A 23,692-nucleotide genomic window follows, 5' to 3' on the forward strand; every position below is an offset into this window, starting at 1 on the left:
GGTCTGGAGGCATAAAACCAGAAAAAAACAAACAAATGAACAATAAAAAACACTTTCTGATTTTTATTTGAAGAGCAGTTCCACCTGTTTTAATGATGTATGTTGTGATTATACCATGTATCGGCTTTAGCTTGTTAATCACCACGTCGTAGAATATTTTGAGTTGGAAGGGACCCCCAAGGACCATCAAGTCCAACTCCCAGCTCCCCATGGGACCCCTAAAAATCAAACCATGTGTCTGAGAGTGTTGTCCAAATGCTTTTTGAACTCTGTCAGGCTCGGTGCTGTGCCCACTGCCCTGGGCATCCTGTCCCAGTGCCCGACCCCCCTCTGTGTGCAGAGCCTTTCCCTAACCCCCAGCCTGACCCTCCCCTGTCCCAGCTCCATGCCGTTCCCTCGGGTCCTGTCGCTGTCCCCAGAGAGCAGAGCTCAGCGCCTGCCCCTCCGCTCCCCTCGTGAGGGAGCTGCAGGCCGCCATGAGGCCTCCCCTCAGCCTGCTCTGCTCGGGGCTGAGCACACCGATGCACCTCAGCCACCCCTCCAACACCTCCACCTCTCCCCCCGCCCCAACGCCCTTCCCGTGCCCGGCGCAGGGCAGCGCCATCCCCGCCCGCCCTCACGGCGGCGCAGCGCGCAGGCGCGGCTGCGGCCCTGCCCGCCAATCGTCGGCAGCGGGGCCTTCCCCGGCCGAGCCGAGCCGGGAGCCACGGTGATGGCGGCGGCCATCAGGCGCCTGCTGCGGGCGGGCGGCCGGCGGGGCGCCGCGCTGGTGGCGGCGGCGGGCGGGCCGGGATCGCAGGTGAGAGCCGGGCCCGGCCCTTCCCGGGGATGCACGGGGGTTGCCCGCGGGATTTGAGAGGTGCCGGCGCTCAGGGGGTCGCGGTGTGATTAAAAAACGCGGCTGCCGTGGGTGCAGGGGCGGGCTGGGAGCCGGGGGGTCGCGGCGGAGCCGGCGGAGGGGAAGGGGAAGGGGAAGGGGAAGGGGAAAGGGAAAGGGAAAGGGAAAGGGAAAGGGAAAGGGGCGCGGGGGGAGGGATTTGGGCGTCCGTGAGGTCTGCTCAGGGGTGGGCGCTGAGCGGTTATAGGAGCGCCAAAAGCAACTTGCAAAACAGTAAGCTGTTTACCCAACCATGATAGCGAGAAGTTGTTATGTATATATATAAAACAGTATAATAATAATACATATGTTTTTAATTTTTAAGCTTGTCATGTTGAGAGTGTAAGTGGCAGGGTCACTGTAATTCCATTCCCCTTACCTTTCACTGAACAATAGGTGTAGTCCATTCTTCTAATAAGCAAAGCATGGATCCTTAGTACGATTTATAAAGAAAAAGTGATCTAGCTTTGTTATTGTTTACTCCTTCTGTTGTGATTGTATAGCTCTCTTCTCTACAAAAACATTTGGGGTACCTTATATGCTATTTGTTTGACTGGGACCAGTGCTCCGTGTGAACCACTATACCTGTATCGATATCAGGAAAGGAGGTGGTTGAAATCTGCTGGCCTGCAGCGTGGAAGCAGCTTGACAATGGTGCAGCTGCAAACATGCCACGTAAATGGGGTATCTCCTTTCACCTCTGTAGCTATGCCACGTGGTAAAATAGAGTTTTCTCTTGAAAGTTTTCTCTTTTGTCTCTGCTTCCCCTTTTCTTCCCTTGCAAAAGCATAGGAAGCTTGATGCCTCTATTGGTGATGTGCATTGGTTTTCCACCTGTATGCCAGTGAAGCAAAACTCATGGGACAACAGTAAGCAAACAGGTCCTTGCTCCTTCTCATCTTGTAATAAGTAGGCCAGCGAACTTGAAGCTGCCTGAAAACAGCTGTTGTTTTTTTTTTTTTTCTGAGGCAACTTTTACAGAAAATGATTTTCTATAAACTGACCGTCTCCCTGGAAAATAAGGATTTGCCAGACTGTTTTAACGCTCGGTTGTTTGGGGAGGGATTGGTCGGGAAGGGTTAATAACATTCAGGAGCTGGGTCCAGAAGAGAAGGCTTTGCCTTCTCCCTCTCCTGGTGGAACAGCCTGATATTTCAGGGGTGCTGTTAATGGCCATCATTACTTCTGGAATGGTGAGGCTGTTGTCTGCAGTAGTGCTTCATGAAATGTGTAATAAAGTAAATGCAGACCTCTGTGGTTTCCCCTAGAAAGCTGAGGAGCAGGCTTTCTTGTTTGACTGAAATGCCAGAAGCGTTTGGCTCTGCTTTGCAGTTCTCGCCTGTACCACCCATGAAATAGGCCTCTTATCCCCGAAGAGGTACCCAATACAATAGATATTAATTTGCATAAGAGGCTGTTTTCTAATTATGAACAGTTTGTGTGTCCGGGGACTTTTGATTAGTGACGAATTGAAACCAGGGAAGAATGTGAATAGCTTGAGGGAAGGAGGACAAAAATGAGAAAATTACAATAGAAATTGACAGGAATAAGATGAAAGCAGTCTTTCTAAAGTATCCTGTTTAAAGCATAGCAGCCAGAAAGCAATTTTGGGCCAAGTAATAAGGAATCATGTGTTCATTGACAAGAATTACAAATAATTAGTTATTATTAAGACAAGCAGGACAGAAGATGAATTCTTTCCTGAGGAGTGACTGCGAGAAGAATAGGGAATATGCAGATACCTTCCTGCTTTCTAAGGAAGTAATAAGAACATTGCCAGTAGAAATGGTGCAAATTTAAAATTGTGGTGTGTGTTTGTTTGTTTTGTTTTAATTCCCTGTGTAAATATAATCTTACAGAAAACATAAATTAAAAAGAAAAAAAAAGGGGCAAACCAGGACTAGCATTGCATGTGATGCTTATAAGCCACACAAAGCAACAGCAGGATCTTCAGCACTGAGTTCTTTCTTGGGGCTGTTTTTAAGCCTTTTGTGGCAGATGAACATCTGTGCGTTCATGTCTTTGTGGTTGCATCCAGGCCTGAAGATTGCTGCTGTGTTTGTATTAGTTATAGGAGGACTGTAAGGATTTCGAGCTATTTGTATTAGCTTAACTAAGAGAAGTCAAGTCAAAACAGTGATTGTGATCTGCAGAGGACTATTTCTGTGACTCTCAGGGTGTTTAGTTGTTTCAAAAGCATTTGAAACAACTAAACAGGGTTTAGTTCTAGGGTTTATTTAGGGTTTATTCTGTCCCTCATAATAAGGGATCTCATTACTCTAAGCGTGTGGATTTTAATAATTGGCCAAAGATACACTGAAGCTACAACTCCAGGAGAAGCAGAGACAATTTAATAATTCGCTGGAAGAAATAAAGAGGGGACTTTGCTTCTTCCTTCTCCCTCTTTCAGCTGCATTCCCTGTCGGCTTTGGCACTTCTCAGAGCCTTCTCTGAATTGCTTTTGCTGGCTCAGCAGAGAGCTCCCTGCTCTTGGGGAGGACACAGGAATTAGTGTTCTGCTGAGGCCAGGCAGCTGAGCTGGCTTGAGGAAGAGTCTGAGTGCCAGAGTGAGCAGTAAGTAGTAGGTAATGGGGCAGGGGGAGAGAATGCAAGGTCTGGCAAGCTGTGAGATGCTCTGCCATCTGAAACTGCTCATCTGAGCAGTGGCATGCTGAAGAGGTTCAAAGTAAATGTTGAAGGGTGCTTTTTGGTGAACAACAGTTGGCATTTTTCTGATTCAGAAGGGATTCTTCCGTCTTTGCTTTTCTCTACCCCCTATCCTTTTTTCTGGTGATTACCTACCACCCTCTCGCCCCAGAAGGCCATGCAGATAATCAGTTCTCTCTGTTCAGTTTGTCGAATAATTACGCTGCAGAAGACTTTGATAACGCTAGTGTTGGAGAGGCAAAATAGTGCATGCTATTGGCACTAAGCCGAAATTGGGACACTGCAGTCCTGATACTGAAGTTCCTGATCCTCTGCTAGAGGTCTTGATTGAAATTAGTCATCCTTTGGTAAAAGAAAAGAAAAATTTGCATCCCACAAACATCAAAAGGTAAGTGTCCCCTGAATTATGACTTCTGAGCTGGAACCCTGCTCAGCAGTGGATGCTGATGAGAATTACCCTGCTTCGTTTTCCAATCGCTCTACCTGAGACAATGAAATAGCTGAAGAAATGTTCTGGCACTGAGAAAGCAAGGGGGCTTCATAGCCTTTCCAGAGCCTTCAGCAGTGGTTGTCCACTGTGCCGTGGGACATGGGGCACCCACGTGCTTCCAAAAGCCACAAGAGAGCTGCCCTTCTTTTCATACTTCACTATAGGGTGCCTTTAGGTGAATGCAAAACCTCCTTATGTGCTGTTCTTTATTATTATTATTTTATTTTTATTGTTGTTCTTTTTTTTTGAGACTGCATCTGTTGATCAGTTCTGTGTCTTGCTTTTGCTGGATTTTCCTAACATGGGATATTACACTTTTTTTTTTAATCAGAAAAATCCTGCTAAATAAATAAAAATAAATAAATAAAAAGAAAAACTTAAAAGGCAGGTGCAATACAAATATGTTCAATAAGAAGAGAAGCAATTGCCAAGATTAATGGTAATGTGCAGAAATGTTCACCTTCTAGCATGTGTTTATCTGTTTATGGGCATTAAACAATTGGAAGAAAGTGGTTTTGTGAGTATACTTGCGTTTTCTAACTTACTACAGTAATATGTTCAATCCTGTTATAGGTATGCATGGCTTGTTTTACTATTCATTTTATTTAGAGCTCACTGTGCCAAAAATACAAAATAAATCTCTCATTTTTGTTTTGCTTTGTTTTTGTTAGACGTTGAGGCTAATCTATACCACTACAGCAGCGTGGAAGAAAAATGTAGCAGCCTCAGGACCTGAAAAGTACACAGAGGCATTTATTAAAAAACAGATTGAAGAGTTCAACATAGGAAAGAGACATTTAGCCAACATGATGGGAGAAGATCCCGAAACTTTTACCCAAGAGGATATTGATGTAAGTACAGTTGCTCTGTTGGAGAAGTAATTTACTGTAGAGTTTCAGATATTGAAAGCACTTTACTTCAGCATGAGCCCCTCAGCTCTCTGTGAATTTTAATCAAACTGTCAGAATAAGAAAGACTACTACTATACATTGCAAACATTGCAACTGTGACTGTGAATAGAGATTCTACTCCTGCTACCAAGTGAGGTCAGGCATCACAGTATAGAGCTATATACCATATCTTGCTAAAGCACAGTAGGTTCTTTTTAAAAGTACTAATGGATAATCCCCTTGATCTGAGGTTGTAAGAGGCACTGTGAAGGTTTATGTAGCACTTTGAAACGTTTACCCACAATTTGACCTGCTGTGTGTATTTAGGTTGGGTTTTCTTGTATGATACTGTGGTTGCTGGTAATGCAAATTAAATTTTATAGGATGTTTTACAACTAACACTCTGGCTTAGCTTAGGGGTTTTAACGTAGACCTGCATTTAAGCTCATATCAGTACCTCAAAACATACTATTTTATTGCCATTCCCTCTGACAACTGACAGGTGGGTGGCCTCCTCTTTCTGCGTATCACTTAGGCTCGTGTATAGATGTGCTTTCTCTTTATTTTATTTTTTTTATTTTTTTAACGTCCAACTTGTGCTTCACTTCTGTCATTTCTTTTATCACACATGAGAGGCAGTGAGGAGAAATGTCATTTGGTGACATTCAGTCTTAGGTGAAGCTGCATGAAGTCTTGTAGCCGGAGCTTTTTCTGCGCAGCAGTGACACTATTACTTGAGCCATGGCAGCACAGTGTAGCAGTGGGTCCCCTAGGGTTGATGTTGTATGTGCCAAAAGAGGTGTACGTGGCTTAGTTTTTCCAGGGGATTGTTTTGCTAGCATGGTTTTGTCACCTCTCTGTGGCAAACTTGTGTCAGCGTAGCTGTGTCCACATAGGAGGTTGTGACAGCATGCTTATGCCAAAGAAGAACTACACCTGTAGGTGGTAATGCAGGGTGATTTCAACCACATTTGACAGAGAGGCTTCAAAATGAATTTTTTAAACTTCTCTGGAAATAGATGGCGGAGTAGAGAAGAGACACAGTTAATGGCCTGCAGAGAAAAAAGCTGAAATGAGACTTGAGTCTTGTCAGGCATTACAAAATCCATAAGGGAAAGTTGACTTTGAGTCAGAAGTCCATAGGAAATCAAACTTCATGAGGACAAAGCTATGCACTGGTTCTGTGGCTGCTTTCTTTCAGAATCACAAATATCACTTTGCTCTTCTAAAGACAAGTGGCATTGCAGACCCTTCCAGTCAACAGTGAAAGTATTCATTGAGCCATCTGGGTCAGCAATAAAAGCCTGCTTTACTCTGGCTTTCTTTTCTGCAGTTTTTAACAGACCATAGAATTTATTTTCCTTGCATTTTTCAGATGTTGTTTTTTTTTTATTATTATTTTTTTCCCCTACGTTTAATGACACATTACAAGAAAGTAACTCAAAAAGGCATGCATGCACAGATTTGTCAACAAAAAAACCCTTCTCATTTTACTACAGATGCTGCTGCTGATAGTTTAGATAGCTTGCCTGAAAGGTTAAAGGTAGGACAGTGCATTCACCTGCAGGCTGGATTCCTTCTCTTGATGGAGCCTACAGGGAAGGCTTACAGACAGCAAGACTGGAAGTGGAAGGTGACCATTTATAGTCAAGTAGTTGTTCTTTCTTTATGAATCCACAGCCCTATTATAATTTGCACAACATTAACTGAGCTCCATAATTAGTAAAAGCAGATTCATTCTGAAAATTAGCTTTAACACATGCAGTGCAGGTGACAAGTGTGTGACCTCTTTGCTGGCTCCGTTTCTTAAAAGATGGAGAAGTGGAGCTAAAAGTGTAGTATTTTGTTTAGGGATACCAAGTATCTGTGGTGCATGTTTAATTTCTTCATATTCCATCAGGTGTTGGAAAATACTCAGTCTATAATAGTGTCTGCTATGCATAATTAAATTTCTGTTATAAAAATATAAAAGCTGCTTAAGCACTGGCAGGAGAATTATCAAGCTTTACATTTCAAACAGAAGTAATTCTTTCTGATGAGTGCTTACATTGAGCATGTGAGCGCTCCATGTCTTCTACTGTTAATCAGTCTGTGCAGTGTATTTCCAAAGTAAGCATCACAGGATTCTGTCCTTCACTAGAGTTTTAGGTATAGTTTAATAGAAGCTAAACCTTGTAAAGTTCTAAACTGGAAAATAAGTTGACTTGTTAATCCTTCTCCTGGATGTTGTGGAAGCAGAATTGCCTCTTATCGATGCTTTTATTTGGGAATGAAAAGTTAAGCTGTGCATTACAACTGTATTTCTGGAGAAGAAAAAAAAAATCCAGCAAATTGATATATAACTCTGCAGAAGTCTACCAATTGCTTTTTAATTGGTATTACAGACCTTGCTCTGAAGCTGAGATGTTTTATTCTCCTATGTGTGAATACGTGGTATGAAGTTTCTCTAATTGATTTGCTTTGCCCATTCCATTTGATGTATCATTTTTCACAATATTTCATAATTTGTGCTCATTTCTAATGAACAGAGTCGTTAGGACAGGCATGTCTAAGTACAACTGACAGCTAACATTAGGTGCCAGATGCAGTTTATAAAGCTATGTAGAACTGCAGAGAACAGTTTAAATAAATTAGCACCTGTACATTAGTCTCACTTGCTGGTAATTTATAAGCGAATCAGTAGAGATGACATTTAGGTAAGTCATTGATCAAGTTAACAGCTGCATACCCACTGCCCAGCTGGGATACCTAATTAATAGAGATTGCAGTCCTGACCCAGTGCTTTTTCCCAGTCGAGGCTGTAATCCTTTTATTTTTTGATTTAACTTTAACTTATGGTTGTAGTAAACAGCCCACCTTCATTTTCCACTGTCAGTCCTGTGATATTCTACTTTCAAGACCAGAAATCTAAGTAAGATTAATATAGGAAAAGCATCTTAATCTCTGTGACCTATTTATATGCCAGTATTTTTATTATTCATTTCCATGCAGTTGCTAAATGCTCTCTAAGATAGGAGGAGTTCATCATGAAGCCGTTCTCTTTCCCATAAGTTAGCAAAACTTGAAAGCTGGAAATGTGTTAATTTTCTTTTGCTGTCTGCTCTATGACCTAATAGATTGTTGTAAAGCAGACGGGGAAAAAAAAATCTAAAATACACATTTAGAAATAAATATCTTCACTTAATATATATTGTTGCAAAAGTACCAGTAAGGCAGCATTTTCAGCATGAAAATGTTATAAACGTGAGAAGCTTTGTTCCTTAGAGGGTATGGTTTCTTTCAATGAATTAAGACTTCTCTAATGAAAAATGGGTGATACTCGGTTGCTTTTAAAAATGGCTCAGAGCATCTGATTTCTAAGTAGCATTCCAGTTTTAGCAACCCAGCCTGTTAGAATTGAGTGAATATTAACATATGTGAAATGTCAGGAGCGTTACTCAGAACAAAATACGTTTCTGAACTTTCTCATGTCTGTAAGAACATGATGTCCAGCACTGTCCTTACCAGAAACACTGGGGTTTGCACTGTTTATTTAAATAGTTGAATCTAGAATACTTTTATAAAACTTTATTTTAGTGGAGACAAACTCCACATCGGTCCATTTGACCTGATGACTGCTATCTTTTTTTCTTCTTTCGAATACTGTTCAGTCTTTTAAAAAGTTACAGTGAAAATAAAGAAACAAATATTTATTTCTTTCAAAAGCTTTTTGCTGTCTGAGCTCTGGACAAGATATCACCTTTTTAGTTTTGAAAGTGTTTAATATAATTTAATGTTAAAAGAAGTGGTTTGGTTTTTTTTTTTTTTTGCATTTAATGGCTGTATTTTTTTCTCAAGTGATGGGGTTAAAATGCTGTCTTTCTGCTTTTCTATCCACATCAGAATTTATATTTAAAAAAGCGAGCTGGATTCTTGAGCCTTCTATGCCAAGGAAGATGCTGCTGCAAGACAGCCCACCTGGGGTGGAGTTTTTTTTGAATATTTATTTTCTACAAAACGTATTTTTTCAGTGGATGCTCCTTAGCTTATTTACACATGATTTGAGCAATGAAAAGTAGAATGTTTTGTATTTGAGAAGAGCTCAGGAAGGCACTTGGGCAAGATGAATTTGCCCTGTCAAATCTCCCCAGTTCGTTGAGGATAATTTAAGGATTGAAGTGCCTCAGTGTCTCTCCCCTACCTCAATATGACTCGGTCAGCTCCGTAGGAATTAAGGTATCAAATTCCGCAAGGTATTTCTAAAAAAAAAAAACAAAAAACAAAACAAACAACAAAAAACAAACAAACAAAAAAAAACAAAACAAAACAAAAAAAAACAAAAACAAAAGCAACCCTTCCTGACCCAGCTGAACCTCTCTCACTCGGAACTAAAGTCTGTTGAGCTTTGAGAAAAGCTTCCTTGCTTGTAGGTAGGAAGGGGAGCGAGGATGAGGAGTCAGCTTCCCTCCTCATCATGGATGCTGCACATGCTGAGGGTGTGGCAGGTATGTTGGATTTGCACAACATGCCCCATGCAGCGCCGGGCAGCTTATTTAATGAATTGTTTTGCATGTAATTTGGTTGAAGGACTGCCAGATCCGATTTTTGATAGGGATGGAAGCTTGTTCTCATTATGCCTACTGGCTTGAATTCAGACTTTCTAACTGGAAGTGAAATACGATGTGGTCCTTCAGCAGTGTAGCAATGTCTGAGATAAACCATCTTGATACTAATGTGTATTCGTTGTGATTTAGCATTTTAGCAGGTGTGATTACAAAGGGTTTTTTCCTCTTTTTTTTTTTTTTTTTTTCTGAATGGCTCAGTTTAAAAACAAGCACCTTCAAATCCTTAGAGGAAACAGGTACTTCTTTTTTTTTTTTTTTTTTTTTTTTTTCAGCAACTCATAGCAAATGCAGACTGTACCCATTCCACCTTTTTGTCCAGCAGTTTAAATAGTCATTTTTGGAAACACCATGCTGTTACTATGTACAAGGATTTTTAAGCATTTCTGTTGAAAATAATTATGGCTGTGCCTTTTCTAGAAAGCTGTGTTTTATTTCAGAAAACAATGGGAATAGTGGGGTTTAACTGAACTGTGAAGAAGTAGCCCAGAATCTGTGGAGGTTAGAGCAGGATCTTGCCTACCTGAAATGATAGCCTAAGGAAAGCAGCTCTTGGTCAAATTCAGAAAAAACTGAGGGCACAGCTATTTAACATGAAGAAAGTCTTCTGCATAAAGGAGAGCAAGACTTCACTTGTAGTCTGCTGCATCCCAGGATAGTTCTGAACAGGTTGTAAAGACAAATGCTCCCTGATTGAAATACTCCAAATACTTTCCATAAGAAAGGAAAGGGCAGGAAGACTACTTCTTTTCATTTTGGGAAAAACAAATACCCCAACAGCATAAAAAAGAAACTTATAAAATAGAAGTATTATTCTTTGGCTAGTTGATGTGTAGAGAGCTAAAAGTAGGTGTTAAGATTCCTTAATGCAGGGTTTGTTTATGATTTAGCATGAAAGACATGAGCATACACTCAAGCAATATAAAATAAACTTCCAAGATGTAGCACATCTCGGATGACAGACACTCTCCATTATAAATGGTAAACTGTAAATTTGGCATTTATTAAGGTGTCAGGAGCTGTTTTGATTGAGATTCCAGAGATGCTTGTATAACGTCTACCTCTTAAGTACACGCACAGTCAGTCTCAATATCCTGTAATAAATTCTTTTAATATATTATATAATGTGTTTGTTTAACATCATTTGGCTCACAGCGGATTTCTCTATTGTCATCATAATTAATCCCCATTTGTTCATAAATAGGTGTTCACCTACTGTGTGTATGCATAAAATGCCCATTGACTAACAAATGGGAATACAGTAGTCACTAAGAGAAACAAAATTACCATTTCATAAAATCAAGTTAAGCCTTTTGTTTGCTTCAGAATTCTCAAAATTTCTGTTCAGAATACCAGTAGGGGATTAATGAAAGTAATAGGTTAGGTCCTTTTACACTCCATGCATATTAAATCTGTTGAAGCACTGACAAACTACTCCATGTCCATGGAAAAAACGATCAGCAAATAATAGCCCTAAGGTTGCCTGACTAACAAAGAGGCATTCTTCTTAAGAGCAGATTTTTAATTGTGATTTTATTGTAATTCTACTTTTCCTTACTGTCTAGTGGAAATATAAGTGAGACGACAGCCAGAGGGTTTTATTCAGTTATTCCATGTTATTGTACAAGCAAATGATTTCTATCTCAAGTTCTACTGCCTGCTGTCTGAAGTTGACCGCACTCGCCAGAGCCATGCATCTGGGGGGTTTTGGTGGCTGTCTTTGTCTCTTCCATTTTTGAAAACAAATGGAAATGAACAGCTCTCATATGTTAGTAATGTTTTATAATAAGTTTTCCCTGTTCAGAAATGTTCAGAGATGTTCAAAAGCCGCCTGGAGATGCTCCTGGGCAGCCTGCTCTGGGCTGCCCTGCTTGAGCAGGGGTTGGAGTAGGTTGCCTCCAGAAATCTCAACCCCGAACCATTCTGTAAATAAAAATATAAACATTTATGTTTCAGTTGCAATGAAAAGGGACAGTAAAATGATGTTGAATGGAAACACATGCTACTGGGTTTAACCTTGTAAGCTGCTTTGCTTTGCATTTTGCCAGAATGACTTTGAATTTTGTCATTCCTACTTTATTTGTTGGAGACAAATAATACGAAGTTTATATATCACAGGAAAAGCAGAATATTGGTTAAGTAAAAGAAAGCGATGCATCTGGCACACTGTACGCCATACAAACAGTGGTAAATCATGGGTGTGTAATGTCATACTTGTTTCTAAATTGTTTTACCAAACCCTTAGGTATCGAGAAAGTGAGAGAATTAATGTTTTAAAAAAGAAAAATGGCATTTAGGAGTCTTGCTTTGCTGCGCTATTAGTTCAACTTCAGCAAAGATTGCAGTGATTCACAGTTGTTTCCAAATGCAGTGTTTAATGAAATGCTTATTTAGCCTATGTAAAGTATCTTCTAAAAGCAATGTTTGTTGTGGCAGTAGACTTTGGGAACCTCAGTCTATAGAAACTGGGCTTCCAAATTTGCAAAATTTTGTGTCCAGTTGTTTGAATAAATAAAACTCTCATGCTGAGTTTGTCAGGAGGCACTATTAACAATCTCTGATATTTTCAGAAAGATGAGTAAAATGTAATTGTAATAGAAGTTGTAGCATTTGAAGTTTTAAGATAAAATGAGTGTTGCATTTACTTATTAAAAAGGTGGTCTTTGCACTCGAGTAGTTCTGGTGAGTCATTGTAAATGTGTACTGTTATTAAAAAAAAATAAACTTTGCAAGGGAATGTTCACTCATTCTGATGTATTAGACCACAACCTTCATAATGAGATTTTACTCCACCTGAGGATTCCTGAGGAAACTGCTTTTCTTTTCCACACAGCAGATATGTGGCAGTTGTTGTTAACTGTTTTGCTTATGTATGTGCAAAAATTGTTCAATTTTCTCTATGAGAAAGTACCTAAGCAATGTTGTGATGCTTCTTTTATGGAAAAATTACATATGTGATCTCTGCTTTCAGAGAGCTATTGCCTATCTCTTTCCTTCGGGCTTATTCGACAAACGAGCCAGGCCCATGATGAAGGTAGGAATTCTTGTTGCATTTTTGAATAACCATAGCATGAAATTTCAAGTAACTTTTTCCTTTTGATGATATTTATTTGTTTATTTATTTGCAGCATCCCACAGAAATTTTTCCAGAACAGAGGAGTAAGTGCTCATAATTTTTTTCATAATCTTTTTTGAAGTATTAAGAAAATTTGTATATGTAGAATACCTTATTTTCACAGATTTATTTTTATTAGGAACAATGTGGGGGAGGGAACTGATAAGACATGAGCAGTACAAAGCCTGATCTAGCTTTTAGGGTAAAAAAAATAAATAAATAAAATACTGCTGGATTCTGGAACACCAGTAGCCCTTTGAGGCATATTGTGAACTGACTATAGATAAATGTTTTTCATTTTTTAAAAATAAACAGCAGGTAGAATGACGTGCCAAATCTGTTGAAATCACTGGAAAACCTTTTGTCGAATTCAGTAGCTTTTTTGTCAGTGCTGTCTATCAACATCCATAAAATATTCATTAATGCTATTTTAAACCAAAAGTTTTCCTGGTACCTTCGGTGCTCTAAAAGCAGAGAAATTACAGCCTTAAAATTGCCAGTTGAGAGAATAGGGGGTGATGTGAATGGAACCGCTTCCCATCACGTCTCATTTTTGACCTGGAAGTCTTAAATCTGCACTTGATCCATACAGTCTTTGGCCTTGCTTCCTGAGGCACCCAGAGGTCAGTGATGTGCAAATATGTTGTTTAGGGGGAGAACCTGATTGAAATCACCAAATTAAATTTTACAAAGAATTTTACAAAGTTGTTTTTCATTTTTTTGGCTGTTTAGCATGAACTCTTAGCATGGATGTGAAATTCTTTATTCGCTGAACTATTGAGTCCCATTTAGAAACTTCTGATAATCAGTGTAATCCCATCATTTTCCTTCTTTTCTTCCTTCCTTCCTTCTACTGTTCTGGAATCAATAGATTCTTTTTGAATTTTGTGCATCTTCTAGAAAGATGTCTGCATTGCTAGAAGTCTTGGAATGTTAGCTATTAAATGGTATCACACATTAATTTCTAACTTCACAGTATCATGAAATAGAAAGTAGAATGCAAAGGGTAAGACAGTTAATCATAATTATGCAATTTTAAAATCTAAAGACTGTTTATGGCAGAACTAAACTACTACTTCATGTTTCCAGGACCAAAGAGTTCTTTGAGATTCTAACTCTGTCTTGAGAACGAGGATTAGTGTAAATGTATGTGTCTAAAATTAACACTTTTCAATAAATATCTTTTTTTGAGGCAGCTTTTCTTGACTGTCTGTGCATTACATCTTTAAGAATTTGGAAGTACAAAACCATAAATTTATACTTCAGAATGTTTCCTGAATAGGGATTTCAACTAAACGGGCTTTCACAGCCACATAAAGAGAAATTCATACATTCTCCCAGTAGTATACCTGGTTAAATGCCCCCAGTGTTCTTTCTATTTTTTTTAAATTTTACATCTTTTCATTCCACTTCTGCTGTATTCTGTGTTAATGTTTCAGTGCAATACACCAGCATGCTTATCAGACAGGTTCTTGCAGTCTTATCTTTTGTCTGTAGTTTGCTTCAGCTGAACTTACTGGATAAAATGGCTGGCAGTTTCTTTACAGTTCAATCTTTTAAAAGCTCTCAGGTGTTTATTTTTGTTAGTTTTCTGTGTTTGGAAGAGATGGGTGTCATGTTAAGACACTTAAATTTGATACATAATTTTTTCTTAAGTTGAAATTCATGTCCATAAATAGCTTTTTTTTTGATAAATAAAGTAATCTGGATGTGATGAATTAAACAAAGCCTGTTTTGTTGCTGTACTAATTATGTAAAGCATAGCATAGGTCTTGTGTTTAAATATCCCACAGGCATCAACATGAACAAGCCCTAAAATCTCCCAAGTTCTGAATATTTGCAGTTACCTGCAAAAGACAATTGTATGAATACTAAATTTGTTTTAGATGTGTTATACTAGTAAGTAATTTGTTCAGAGTTTAAAGCACTGTTTTCCAGAGCAGTTAATATTTAGCCTTTTGCCATCATTATGTAGATTTCAATTGTCCCTTAATTTGTACTTCTTTCTATTCTAAAATGGATATTTGCATCTGTAATACCAACTACACAGTCTTTGAAAGTTCATTTAAGATGTGCATGAGGGATTCCCTTGTGTTAAAAGATGTTTAGAAGTATTAAATATTTACTTATAATTGCAGCTAGAGTTTTGATTTTTTTTGTTTGTTATAACCAAGGTAGTCTAAATCATTAGATTTCCAGACAGGTTGAATACCCACAAAATGTCATTGTTCTCTGATATTTTAAAAGGTAATCAGTATTATGGAAGATGTTTGTAACTGCAATTAAATACAAATATTTTTTTTTAATGAGTGTATATTGCTTTCTTGTCTAATCTTGCTTTTCATTAGAAATCCAGTGGGGAGAAGATGGCCGGCCATTTCACTTCCTCTTTTATACCGGCAAGCAGTCATACTATTCATTAATGCATGTAAGTATGGTACCTGTAGTAAATAATGTTAGTTCCCAGTCAAGGACACGTTATTCTAGGGATGTGTATTAGGAGCTCCTGACTTTACTCAGTGTTTTCACGGTAGGCCATATCAGCACTGAACATGAAAGAAATGCTAATTTTTGCCACAATATCTATTACTAGGGGTGTTTTTATGTCAAGTTTAAGAGAACAGAGGATAATAGTTCCTGCTTATTTTTTGGTTTATTTTACAGTTTTGACTATGATCTGCATCTGAATAGTCTGACCACTTTCTTATAGGCTGTACCCACTTAGTAGCATAAAGTTAGTAGTGGAGAATGTGTAAACAACAAAACCAGCTAGTCCTAAGAAAAATCGCTGTAGAATAAAAAAAAAGTTGTTGTGTTTTTTTTTTTTCTCCCCCTTGAAGGGCAAAGCTATAGGAAATGTTATTTGTGCTGACATTTAGTATGAAGAAAATTTGCATTTAAACTGCTTAATTGATTTTTCTAAGACTGTTTCATTCATGCAAACTTAAGGCTTTTTCTGATTAGCATGGTTCCAGGAGTAAAAGATCTGCATCTGTTTACCTTTATGGTAGGGTCTCATTATGTTCTATCAGATACAGCTTCTGAGTCTTCATGTGGATTATGAATAGGCACTTCATATCTGTGACCATCAATAGCGCAAGCATTATCTACCTCCTTAGAAGAGTTTATGCATGTTTCTTCTGTGTACTTATAGGAAATGAAAGCATTAATGCTGTATGCAGAAATACTTAACTGGACAGTCACTTCAGATTTTGTTTCCTTATTAGATAGTCTTAAAAAGTTATTTCTATGATTAGTCTGTTCTCAAAAGAATAAAATTTACATTGTTGAAGTCAGTCCACAGTTTTACGGAGTGCCATGATTTTATTAGAATTATCTGATATTTATTTGTGTACTGCGTACCCAAAGGACAAAATCCCCACTTGTCAGGTACATTTATTTCTTTGGGAGAATAAAAAACAGCCCCCCTCTTTTTTTTTTTTCTTTTTTTTTTTTTGTTGTTGACCTTGGGCAAATGAGCTTCTTGCCCTGGCAGAAATGAAATGAATGATAAATGTAGAGTGTATCTTTGCTGAGTAATGGAGCTGCAGCATAGGCTTTCCACAGAGGTTTTCTCCTGCACAGCCTGAGGCAGCCCGAGGACCCCTGCTGTTCATTTAAATAGGTATGTCAAATCTGCCTCGAAACGCCGCTGGTTTGATCTGTGGTAATATTTGTGAAGGTTCCATATGGACTTGAGCCCCCTGCAGTGCTAAGAAATAATGTACAACGCTTCATGGTGCAGACGCAAATTTTCTCTGAAAAGGGATGCAATGCTGCGTTTTAGCTGTCGGAGAGGATGATGGAGCTGACGCGCTAGGCCTGTCAACTTGTTACACGGATGGGTTGCACGCAGCGAGGCTGTGGAAAATCTGTGCCTTTTAACTTTTCTACTTAATCACGGTTGTAGCATTGCCTTTAGACTGTATGCTACATTAATTCTCTTCCTGCCTTCTGCCTTTCATCCCAAGTTTCACGGAAAAAAGTAAAGCATGCAGGTCTTGTAGAGGAGCCTTATCAAACAGCTGTCATCTGACAAGCCATTTGCATTTGTTTTGGCTGAAACGGAGCAACCCAAGGGCAAGATGTTTTGTTGCATTCCATCATAATGAAGAAATTACAAATTTTACAAGGAGCACAAGTTTATTTTTAGCTCTTCCAAGCAGTTAGAAAGAGTATGCAAGATTGCCTTGGAAATCTCAAAGAGAATAGTGTGCATCTTGTTTCTAACACTGGCAACCACCTTCAAACAAAGCCACTTTGACAAACACAAATTTCATTAGTATAGGATATTTAAGTACTTGAGCGTTCTTAGAATGTTTCTAAATATCTTTATTAAATAGAGTTCTGTAAGCCTGAATCCATTAAAGGAGATTTAACATTTTTTTTTCAGTCAGCCAAATGAAAGACGAAATCTGCATGAAATTCCCAATGTTGTTTTAACCTCTTATTAGGCTAATGTGTATTTAAGAAAACATATTTGTAAGTCTCAAAGCTAATTAATTTGGCTAGGAAAAAAGAAAGGTTGTATGTTAATACAGTGTAGTGTAAGTGATCAATCCCATTTGAGGATGTCCTTAAAATTGCTACGTTAAGTCTCATAAATTGGATAAACTTGTATGCTGTTAATTACTACACAGACTCATGTGGAACTTCACTTTTATTAATTTCTGGTGGCATAAATGGTCACAGCATTGTTTGTGTAGTTAATGCTAGGGAATAATGTTACCCACCTAGTGAAAATAGAAACCATATGTATTCACGTGTATTATAACAGCCAATATACATGTTGCTATGACTCGAATATTAAACGAACTTTCATAAAGGATACTCACTTTATACTCCATTGTTGCCTTTGTTCTGCCTGTTTGAATAAAGTTTAGCTGTCAGGAAAGGACAATTTATTTTACTTCTGATACACAACAGAATGGTTACTGCATGAAACAGTTTCACAAGTATTTGCTCGTATATTTGATCATCATTTAACTTAAAGGTTTTTTGGAGAAAATGTCATATTTTAGTAATGCACAGAGCAAGACAAAATGGTCTCTTCATACCAGTCTGTGAAGCAAAATAGTAATTTTATGTAACTGCTCCTTTACTTTTTTAGAAATATCAGATTGTGGATAATATATGCAATACAACATTTTAACTTTTTTTTTTTTAAAGTATATGCTGAAGTGAAAAAAAAAAAACATGAAGAAAAAGGCAAAATTATATGAGCTCTGCAGCATATTTTAACCAAAATGCTACAATGCTAAATTCCCATTTAAAAAAAAAAAAAAAAAAAAGGACCAAGAAACCCTCATTTTTCTAGGGTTCCATTTGCTAATTTCTTCCCAAAAATTTTAAGTAGGGTAAAAGAAGAATATTGCTTTGTATTTTAGAAGGCTTCATCCTTACACAGATCTGAAATTTGATACCTCTATTAGAAATGGAAGCATTTTAGCACATAGCCAATCTTGTAAAATCAGCTATTTTGATTGTGTACTAGCTGAGTTTACAAGACACACAGATGTGTACATTCATGAATTGGACTATTGAATCCTGAAGTGATTAGTAAAATCTTCACCTGCCAGCTTTGAAAAAGCAAGTGTGTCTTCAGACGCTTTCTTTAGCCTGTGGGGAGTGAAGATTTGTCAGATAAATTATTGGGCATTACATGCAATTCCTGATTTTGCAAAGACTCATCCATGTACTTTACTGCACAAGTGAGTGGTTCTTTTAGTCTGTTGACTTCATCTCTCTACAGACATTAAATGCTTGCATTAATTTTTTTTTCTTAATACTTAAGACCAAAATTTTATCTCATTAGAGATTCAAGTCCACTTTAATTGCCAGAAATATGCAGGAAATTATATTTAGAATTTGACTTCCATGCCAAAATGTTTTATAATACTATTTTCTAATTTTATTTGATTTCATCTCCTGTGTAAAGGTTTTTTAGTTAGGGTGTTGTCGGTGTGTGTTTTTTTTTTTTAATGACCGTTGCTTCTATAATTTAACCTGAACATTTTAAGGAGATCATCTTAATTCCTAAAATATCATCTTCGTGCCTGGTTCGCTGATTTCCCAATGCTCAAAGTATTCTGAAGCCCCTGTTCCAGGGACTTCTCCAGAGATACCCGACCTGCAGCTAAATCCGTTTCCCTTCTCTTCCATTCCCACTACAGCTTCCATACTGATTCTTCTTCCAGTCCAACTACAAATGCATAAAAAAAAAAAATCTTGGTGTCAGGCACATCTCATGCCCTCTAACCCAAAACTTGTGCCTGTTTTTCCTGCACAGAAAACTTTTTGCAGCCTAATAGTCAGCTCTGAATAGAGCTGTTAAGATTATGAAAGATGATGTGATATGAATGATACCCAAAGTAGTGCTACCATAGATCTCTAAGATAAGAAGATGCGGATGTATTTCTGAGGTTTGGGAGTATATGAAAATATGATTTGTTTTACCCTTTTATGTGATGTTTCATGTTTGTAAAGTCAGAGTATTTTTTAAATTGAAAAATTTTCCTAGTTCCTACCTGAAATGGGTTATCTCTGTCAAAACTGAAAGATTTCTGGAAGTCATATTGCTATAATATGTGAGTTCTTTTGCAGTCTCAAGGAAAAGTGGGCAGTTTTGTACTGCAGGATTTTATACTGTGGAGTTATTCCAAAAATACTTTTGTTCCACGGTGCTGTTAAAAATGTCATCAATGACCTGCGTCAAAGGCCTCAGTGAATTGTCCCTGTTTAAATGCTTTGAGTGCAGCTCAGATAGCAATCTGTTCTTAGTTCATGTACTTTAAGTACACATATTTTTAGTATATCAGCCAATGTTTTTTTATATCAATGGATAAATCAGCTTGGACAGTAGATGCTCGTAACTAAGCGAGTTTTTTTGTTTTGTTTTGTTTTTTTAAAAAAAAGATTGTAAATTTGCATCCTGTTGCAAGTCACAACGTTACTTGTGTTAAGAACTGGAATTTCAGTGGTTAATTTTTAACAGTATGTTTCTGTCTTGCATTTCTTTTAATAGTCTGTTCTTTGTAATTAATACAGGAAAAAAAAAAAAGATCCTTCCCTGTTCCCGGTAATTCCTAATCTGTAGCTTCCCTAGTATTTGCTAAAGTCCTTAAATTATTAAAGTGTGTGAAAGTGGTTAGAAGCTTTGTACTTTCACTTGTTAATGAAAGTAAATTATTTTACACTCAAGCACTTTGTTGTAATACAATTCTGTTTTGTTTCAATATTATTTGTAATTATTTTTCCAGATATTCCTATTTCTAGTTTAAATCACTGCTGTAATTCTTAGTATTAGATGTAATACTTTAAAACAAAATAGATTCCAAAAGTTTTTGAAATTAAGAAACTGAAGATAATTTATTAAAAAACATGTCTCACGTAATATCTTCTGTGTGGCTTTGTGGATGTTTTTGCTTTTGGTTTTCTGAAGTTGTAAATCCTTGTCACAGCATGATTTGAAGTTAAATAGCTAAGAATTTTGAGAAAACTGTTGAGGAAAAAAAAGTACTGAAAATGTAGAGCCAGTATATCTGTAATGTTTGGAGGGAAAGAAAAAAAAACAAACAACAAAAAACACACAACTAATTCTGATCATGATAAATTTAATTGTGTATGTTTTTGTGGATGTGCCTGGGTAAGAGGGAGTTCTGATTGATACAGCCTACTGATAGAGCTGACAATTCAAATGTACAAAAATCTAGCTAAATGAAATAATTTGCAATTTTAAATCTCCTCACTATTTTGAGGAAGACAAGCTAAAATGTGAATGCTCTGTGAAAGATTGTGCAGTATGTTCTGGAGGCATATCCGTTACATAAACGTAGCTTCTTTTCTGTATACATTTGAGAATTTTTGTAAAAGCACATATAAGAAGGCAACAAACTGAAGAACAATAGCACAATTCAAAATTAATTACCTTGAACTACATATGAAAATATTACACCCACTGTCTAAATGTTTATTGGTTTAGCTTTAATATGCTCTTTTTTTTTTTTTTTAACTTGTTAGAGCTCTGTTTTCTAACCTCTTGAATTTTAGATGTTTGGAGACCAAAACCACATAAGCATGTTTTACATAATAAAATCAAATAACAAATGAAAAAATGCATTTAAATTTTTCTTCATATATATTTTAGGATACCTATGAAAAACTGCTAAATGTTCAGAAACATCAAGACCAACTGGCAGCTCAAGACTTGCCACCTCAGAAGGAAAAAAAGTACGTTTCTAGTTGGATTCCATATTGATATTACTTTTCTTAAAATGCTTCAGTATGCTGTTTTTGGCACGTCGTAGTCTCCCATCCTACCTGCCTTTTATTCCATTAACCCATTCTCAGACATTTTCCCTACTCCCTCACTTAATGTTTGTATGCTAATTTCAGGTTGAAAGGTCTGTGTGTAATCTGTATGTGTGGAGTGCTCGCTGCTGAAATAGGGAACCCCCAACTATATCTCTTGCTATTTAATCTCTCTCAGCTCTTTTCAATGTTCTCTCCTATATAAGAATTCAAAAGTGTGACTTGAAAATATATAGAGAATATCCAGTATTCTTTGTCATATACGATGTTTCCTAATTATTTCTTCAGTAAAGTTTTTTGAAAAGGGTAGTAAGATTTTTATGAGAAAATAAGGCCTTTGTAAATATCAAATATGTTGTTTAACTGTTGGAAAAATCCTAAGATCTGAAGCTGAGCTTTTTAATAGTCTTTCATTGATTGCTGTTTTTGAGTATTTTTACTTACTAATGTTGATTCTGAAGAGCATCAAAATAATTCCACTGTTTTGTTCTAATTCCACTGTTTTGTTCTAATGGCTTTGTACAGCTGAATCATCAAAGCTGTACTTATTTTAGAAAAGTTTATTTGGTTCGGTTTGTTTTAATATCACCATTAATGGTAATTGGATTTGGTTTCCCTTCTTTTCTTTAACTTCTTCGGTGTGCATAGTAAGCTTTTTAGCTTGGCCATAGCTACTGGACAGAAAAGATGCATGTTAACCAGAACAAGCTGTGAAATACTATAGTTGTTGGTTTCTCAGTGCATACTGTCAGGGTTGTCTTTGAAATGGATATATGTTTTATAAACTGTTCACTTCTCTTAGGCTGCATTCTTGATCTTTTTTTTAAATATATTTTACTCTTTCTGCAAAGATCTTGATATATTGGAATGTGAAATCAAGCAAGTATCTTAAAGAAATGGATACAGCTAGGAAGGTTTGTTTTCAGTGTTTACCAATTTTTATATAGTTACAATTCAGACACTGGAAAAAAAATTTTGATTTATGTTCTTGCTGTGTATTTTCTGGCCAGGTTTGTGCGCCGTTCCAGTTGCACATCATGTTGGTTTGTCACTTCTTAATTTCAGCCATTTATCATTTATGTTAGGAAGAGAAGGGGTTAATTTGTTGAGATTATTTCGTTCTTAAATAACAGAAGTGCATCTTTGTTCATGGTATGTGTGTGTATATATATAGTGTCCTGTGAGCCACAGAATGTTTTATTATAGATCTGTATTAGTTTCTAAGCAGACAAGAATAAATGAATTTAGTTTCTTGGTGTATGCTGCTGAAAAATAACCTTAGAGAGCTCAGCCAGTGGATTTACTGATGTGAAAAATGACCCAAAGGTGGTCAGGGTTGAAAGTTTTTGTTTTCCTCTGTTATGTTTGTAAAAACTCTGAGAATTTAAAGGGTTTAAGGGATGTAGTACTTCCTTTGAGATTAGCCTCAATAATTTATCTCCTCAATGTAGGTAGGGGCTGGTAGGAACTGTTTGTGGTTTTTAGTTTTTTGTTTTTTTTTTCCAGCAAGCAATCTGTCGTGGACACACTGTAAAATTAACTGTGGGGTAGGAACCTGATCTTGAAAGACTTAAGCTTATAGCTTTTTGCACATTTAAACTAAATAAATCACTGGCTTCACTGGAAGTAACTATACGTGTACTATATACTTGAAGCTGTCAGGGTTAGGTACTTCTTAGGATTCCTGTTAAAACCAGCACTGTCTCTAAGTAAATATTTCTTATGCCCTGACTCAGAAAAACATGAAAATCCGAACTTCAGAAGTACTACTTAAAATCACCTTGAGTAGGAATGCTTTTCTGAATGAGAGCTTGTTCATTAGGATTGCTTCTTTAAAAAAAAAAAATATATTAAAAATTAAAAAAAAAAATCTTACAGAGGTAAGAAAGTTAGTGCTTTGCCTTAAATTTACCTGATAAAGTTGATGTGTATATTCATGGTAGCATTCTGTTTTGTCAGACACTTTGTATGATACATATTTCCCAAAGACTTAACTTCACACGTTTTTTTTTTCTTTGCGTTAACATCTCTGTATGAGGCTGTTTTCTTAACTTCTGCTTTTTCTCTTGTTGGTTCAGTTTCTGTACTGAGCAGACCGAGTTTATATAGTAGTTAAAATACAGTATGATTGTTATTGCTGCATTAGTACCTTGACCATACTTACTGCTAGTAGAGTTTGGTATTGAGCCAAAAAATTGGAGACCACAGGCAAAATTTTGTTGCTTAAGTTTTTTTTTTTTTTTTTTATATCCTGCCTTCTGATGTGTTTCTTTGTTGCTAATAAACCAAACTCTTCCTAGCAGCAAATTTGTCAAACTAAGTTTTAAGCTGAGGAGAAGATAGATTATTCTTGCAAGAGTAATCTTGCTCAATATCAGACTTCAATAATATGAATGATGTGTAAATGAAATACATAATTTTAATTTGGTAAATTCAATATGTGACGTTACCATTTCTTTCAAAAGATCTTTTAAAATCAGCGTAGGCCTTTTTCTGTTTACTATGGGAATGTGATCTGTATTCATTTGTGATGGAAAATATATTTCTGAGCTAAGACTGTATGTGTGGTCCTTTGTGATGTAACTCTAATTGCATGGTTAATTAAAGGGAGGATATATGTGATATTTTAAACAGGAACCTGGTTGGCAGCAGATGGCTGACTAAGACGGAATTGGAAGAAATGTTGTTAGAAAAACTGTCGGATGATGATGTAAGTAATTAATCCTTCTAATGTTAAGGAGG

At 37.1% G+C, this 23,692-nt stretch overlaps 1 protein-coding gene across 1 annotated transcript in view; it reads left to right on the forward strand.

Annotated features, from left to right (window-relative positions):
• Positions 1-370: 370 nt before the first annotated feature.
• MRPS9 (mitochondrial ribosomal protein S9) overlaps positions 371-23,692 on the forward strand; it is a 30,719-nt gene continuing 7,397 nt past the window's right edge. The window contains exons 1-7 of the mRNA XM_027445458.3: positions 371-799; positions 4,706-4,885; positions 12,497-12,559; positions 12,654-12,684; positions 14,989-15,068; positions 20,787-20,869; positions 23,585-23,660. Coding sequence (XP_027301259.3) covers positions 386-799; positions 4,706-4,885; positions 12,497-12,559; positions 12,654-12,684; positions 14,989-15,068; positions 20,787-20,869; positions 23,585-23,660 — 927 coding nt within the window. The 5' untranslated portion in view covers positions 371-385. The remainder of the gene's footprint in view (positions 800-4,705; positions 4,886-12,496; positions 12,560-12,653; positions 12,685-14,988; positions 15,069-20,786; positions 20,870-23,584; positions 23,661-23,692) is intronic.

This window comes from Anas platyrhynchos, chromosome 1 (genome assembly GCF_047663525.1).
Source record: "Anas platyrhynchos isolate ZD024472 breed Pekin duck chromosome 1, IASCAAS_PekinDuck_T2T, whole genome shotgun sequence".
Taxonomy (NCBI): Eukaryota; Metazoa; Chordata; class Aves; order Anseriformes; family Anatidae; genus Anas; species Anas platyrhynchos.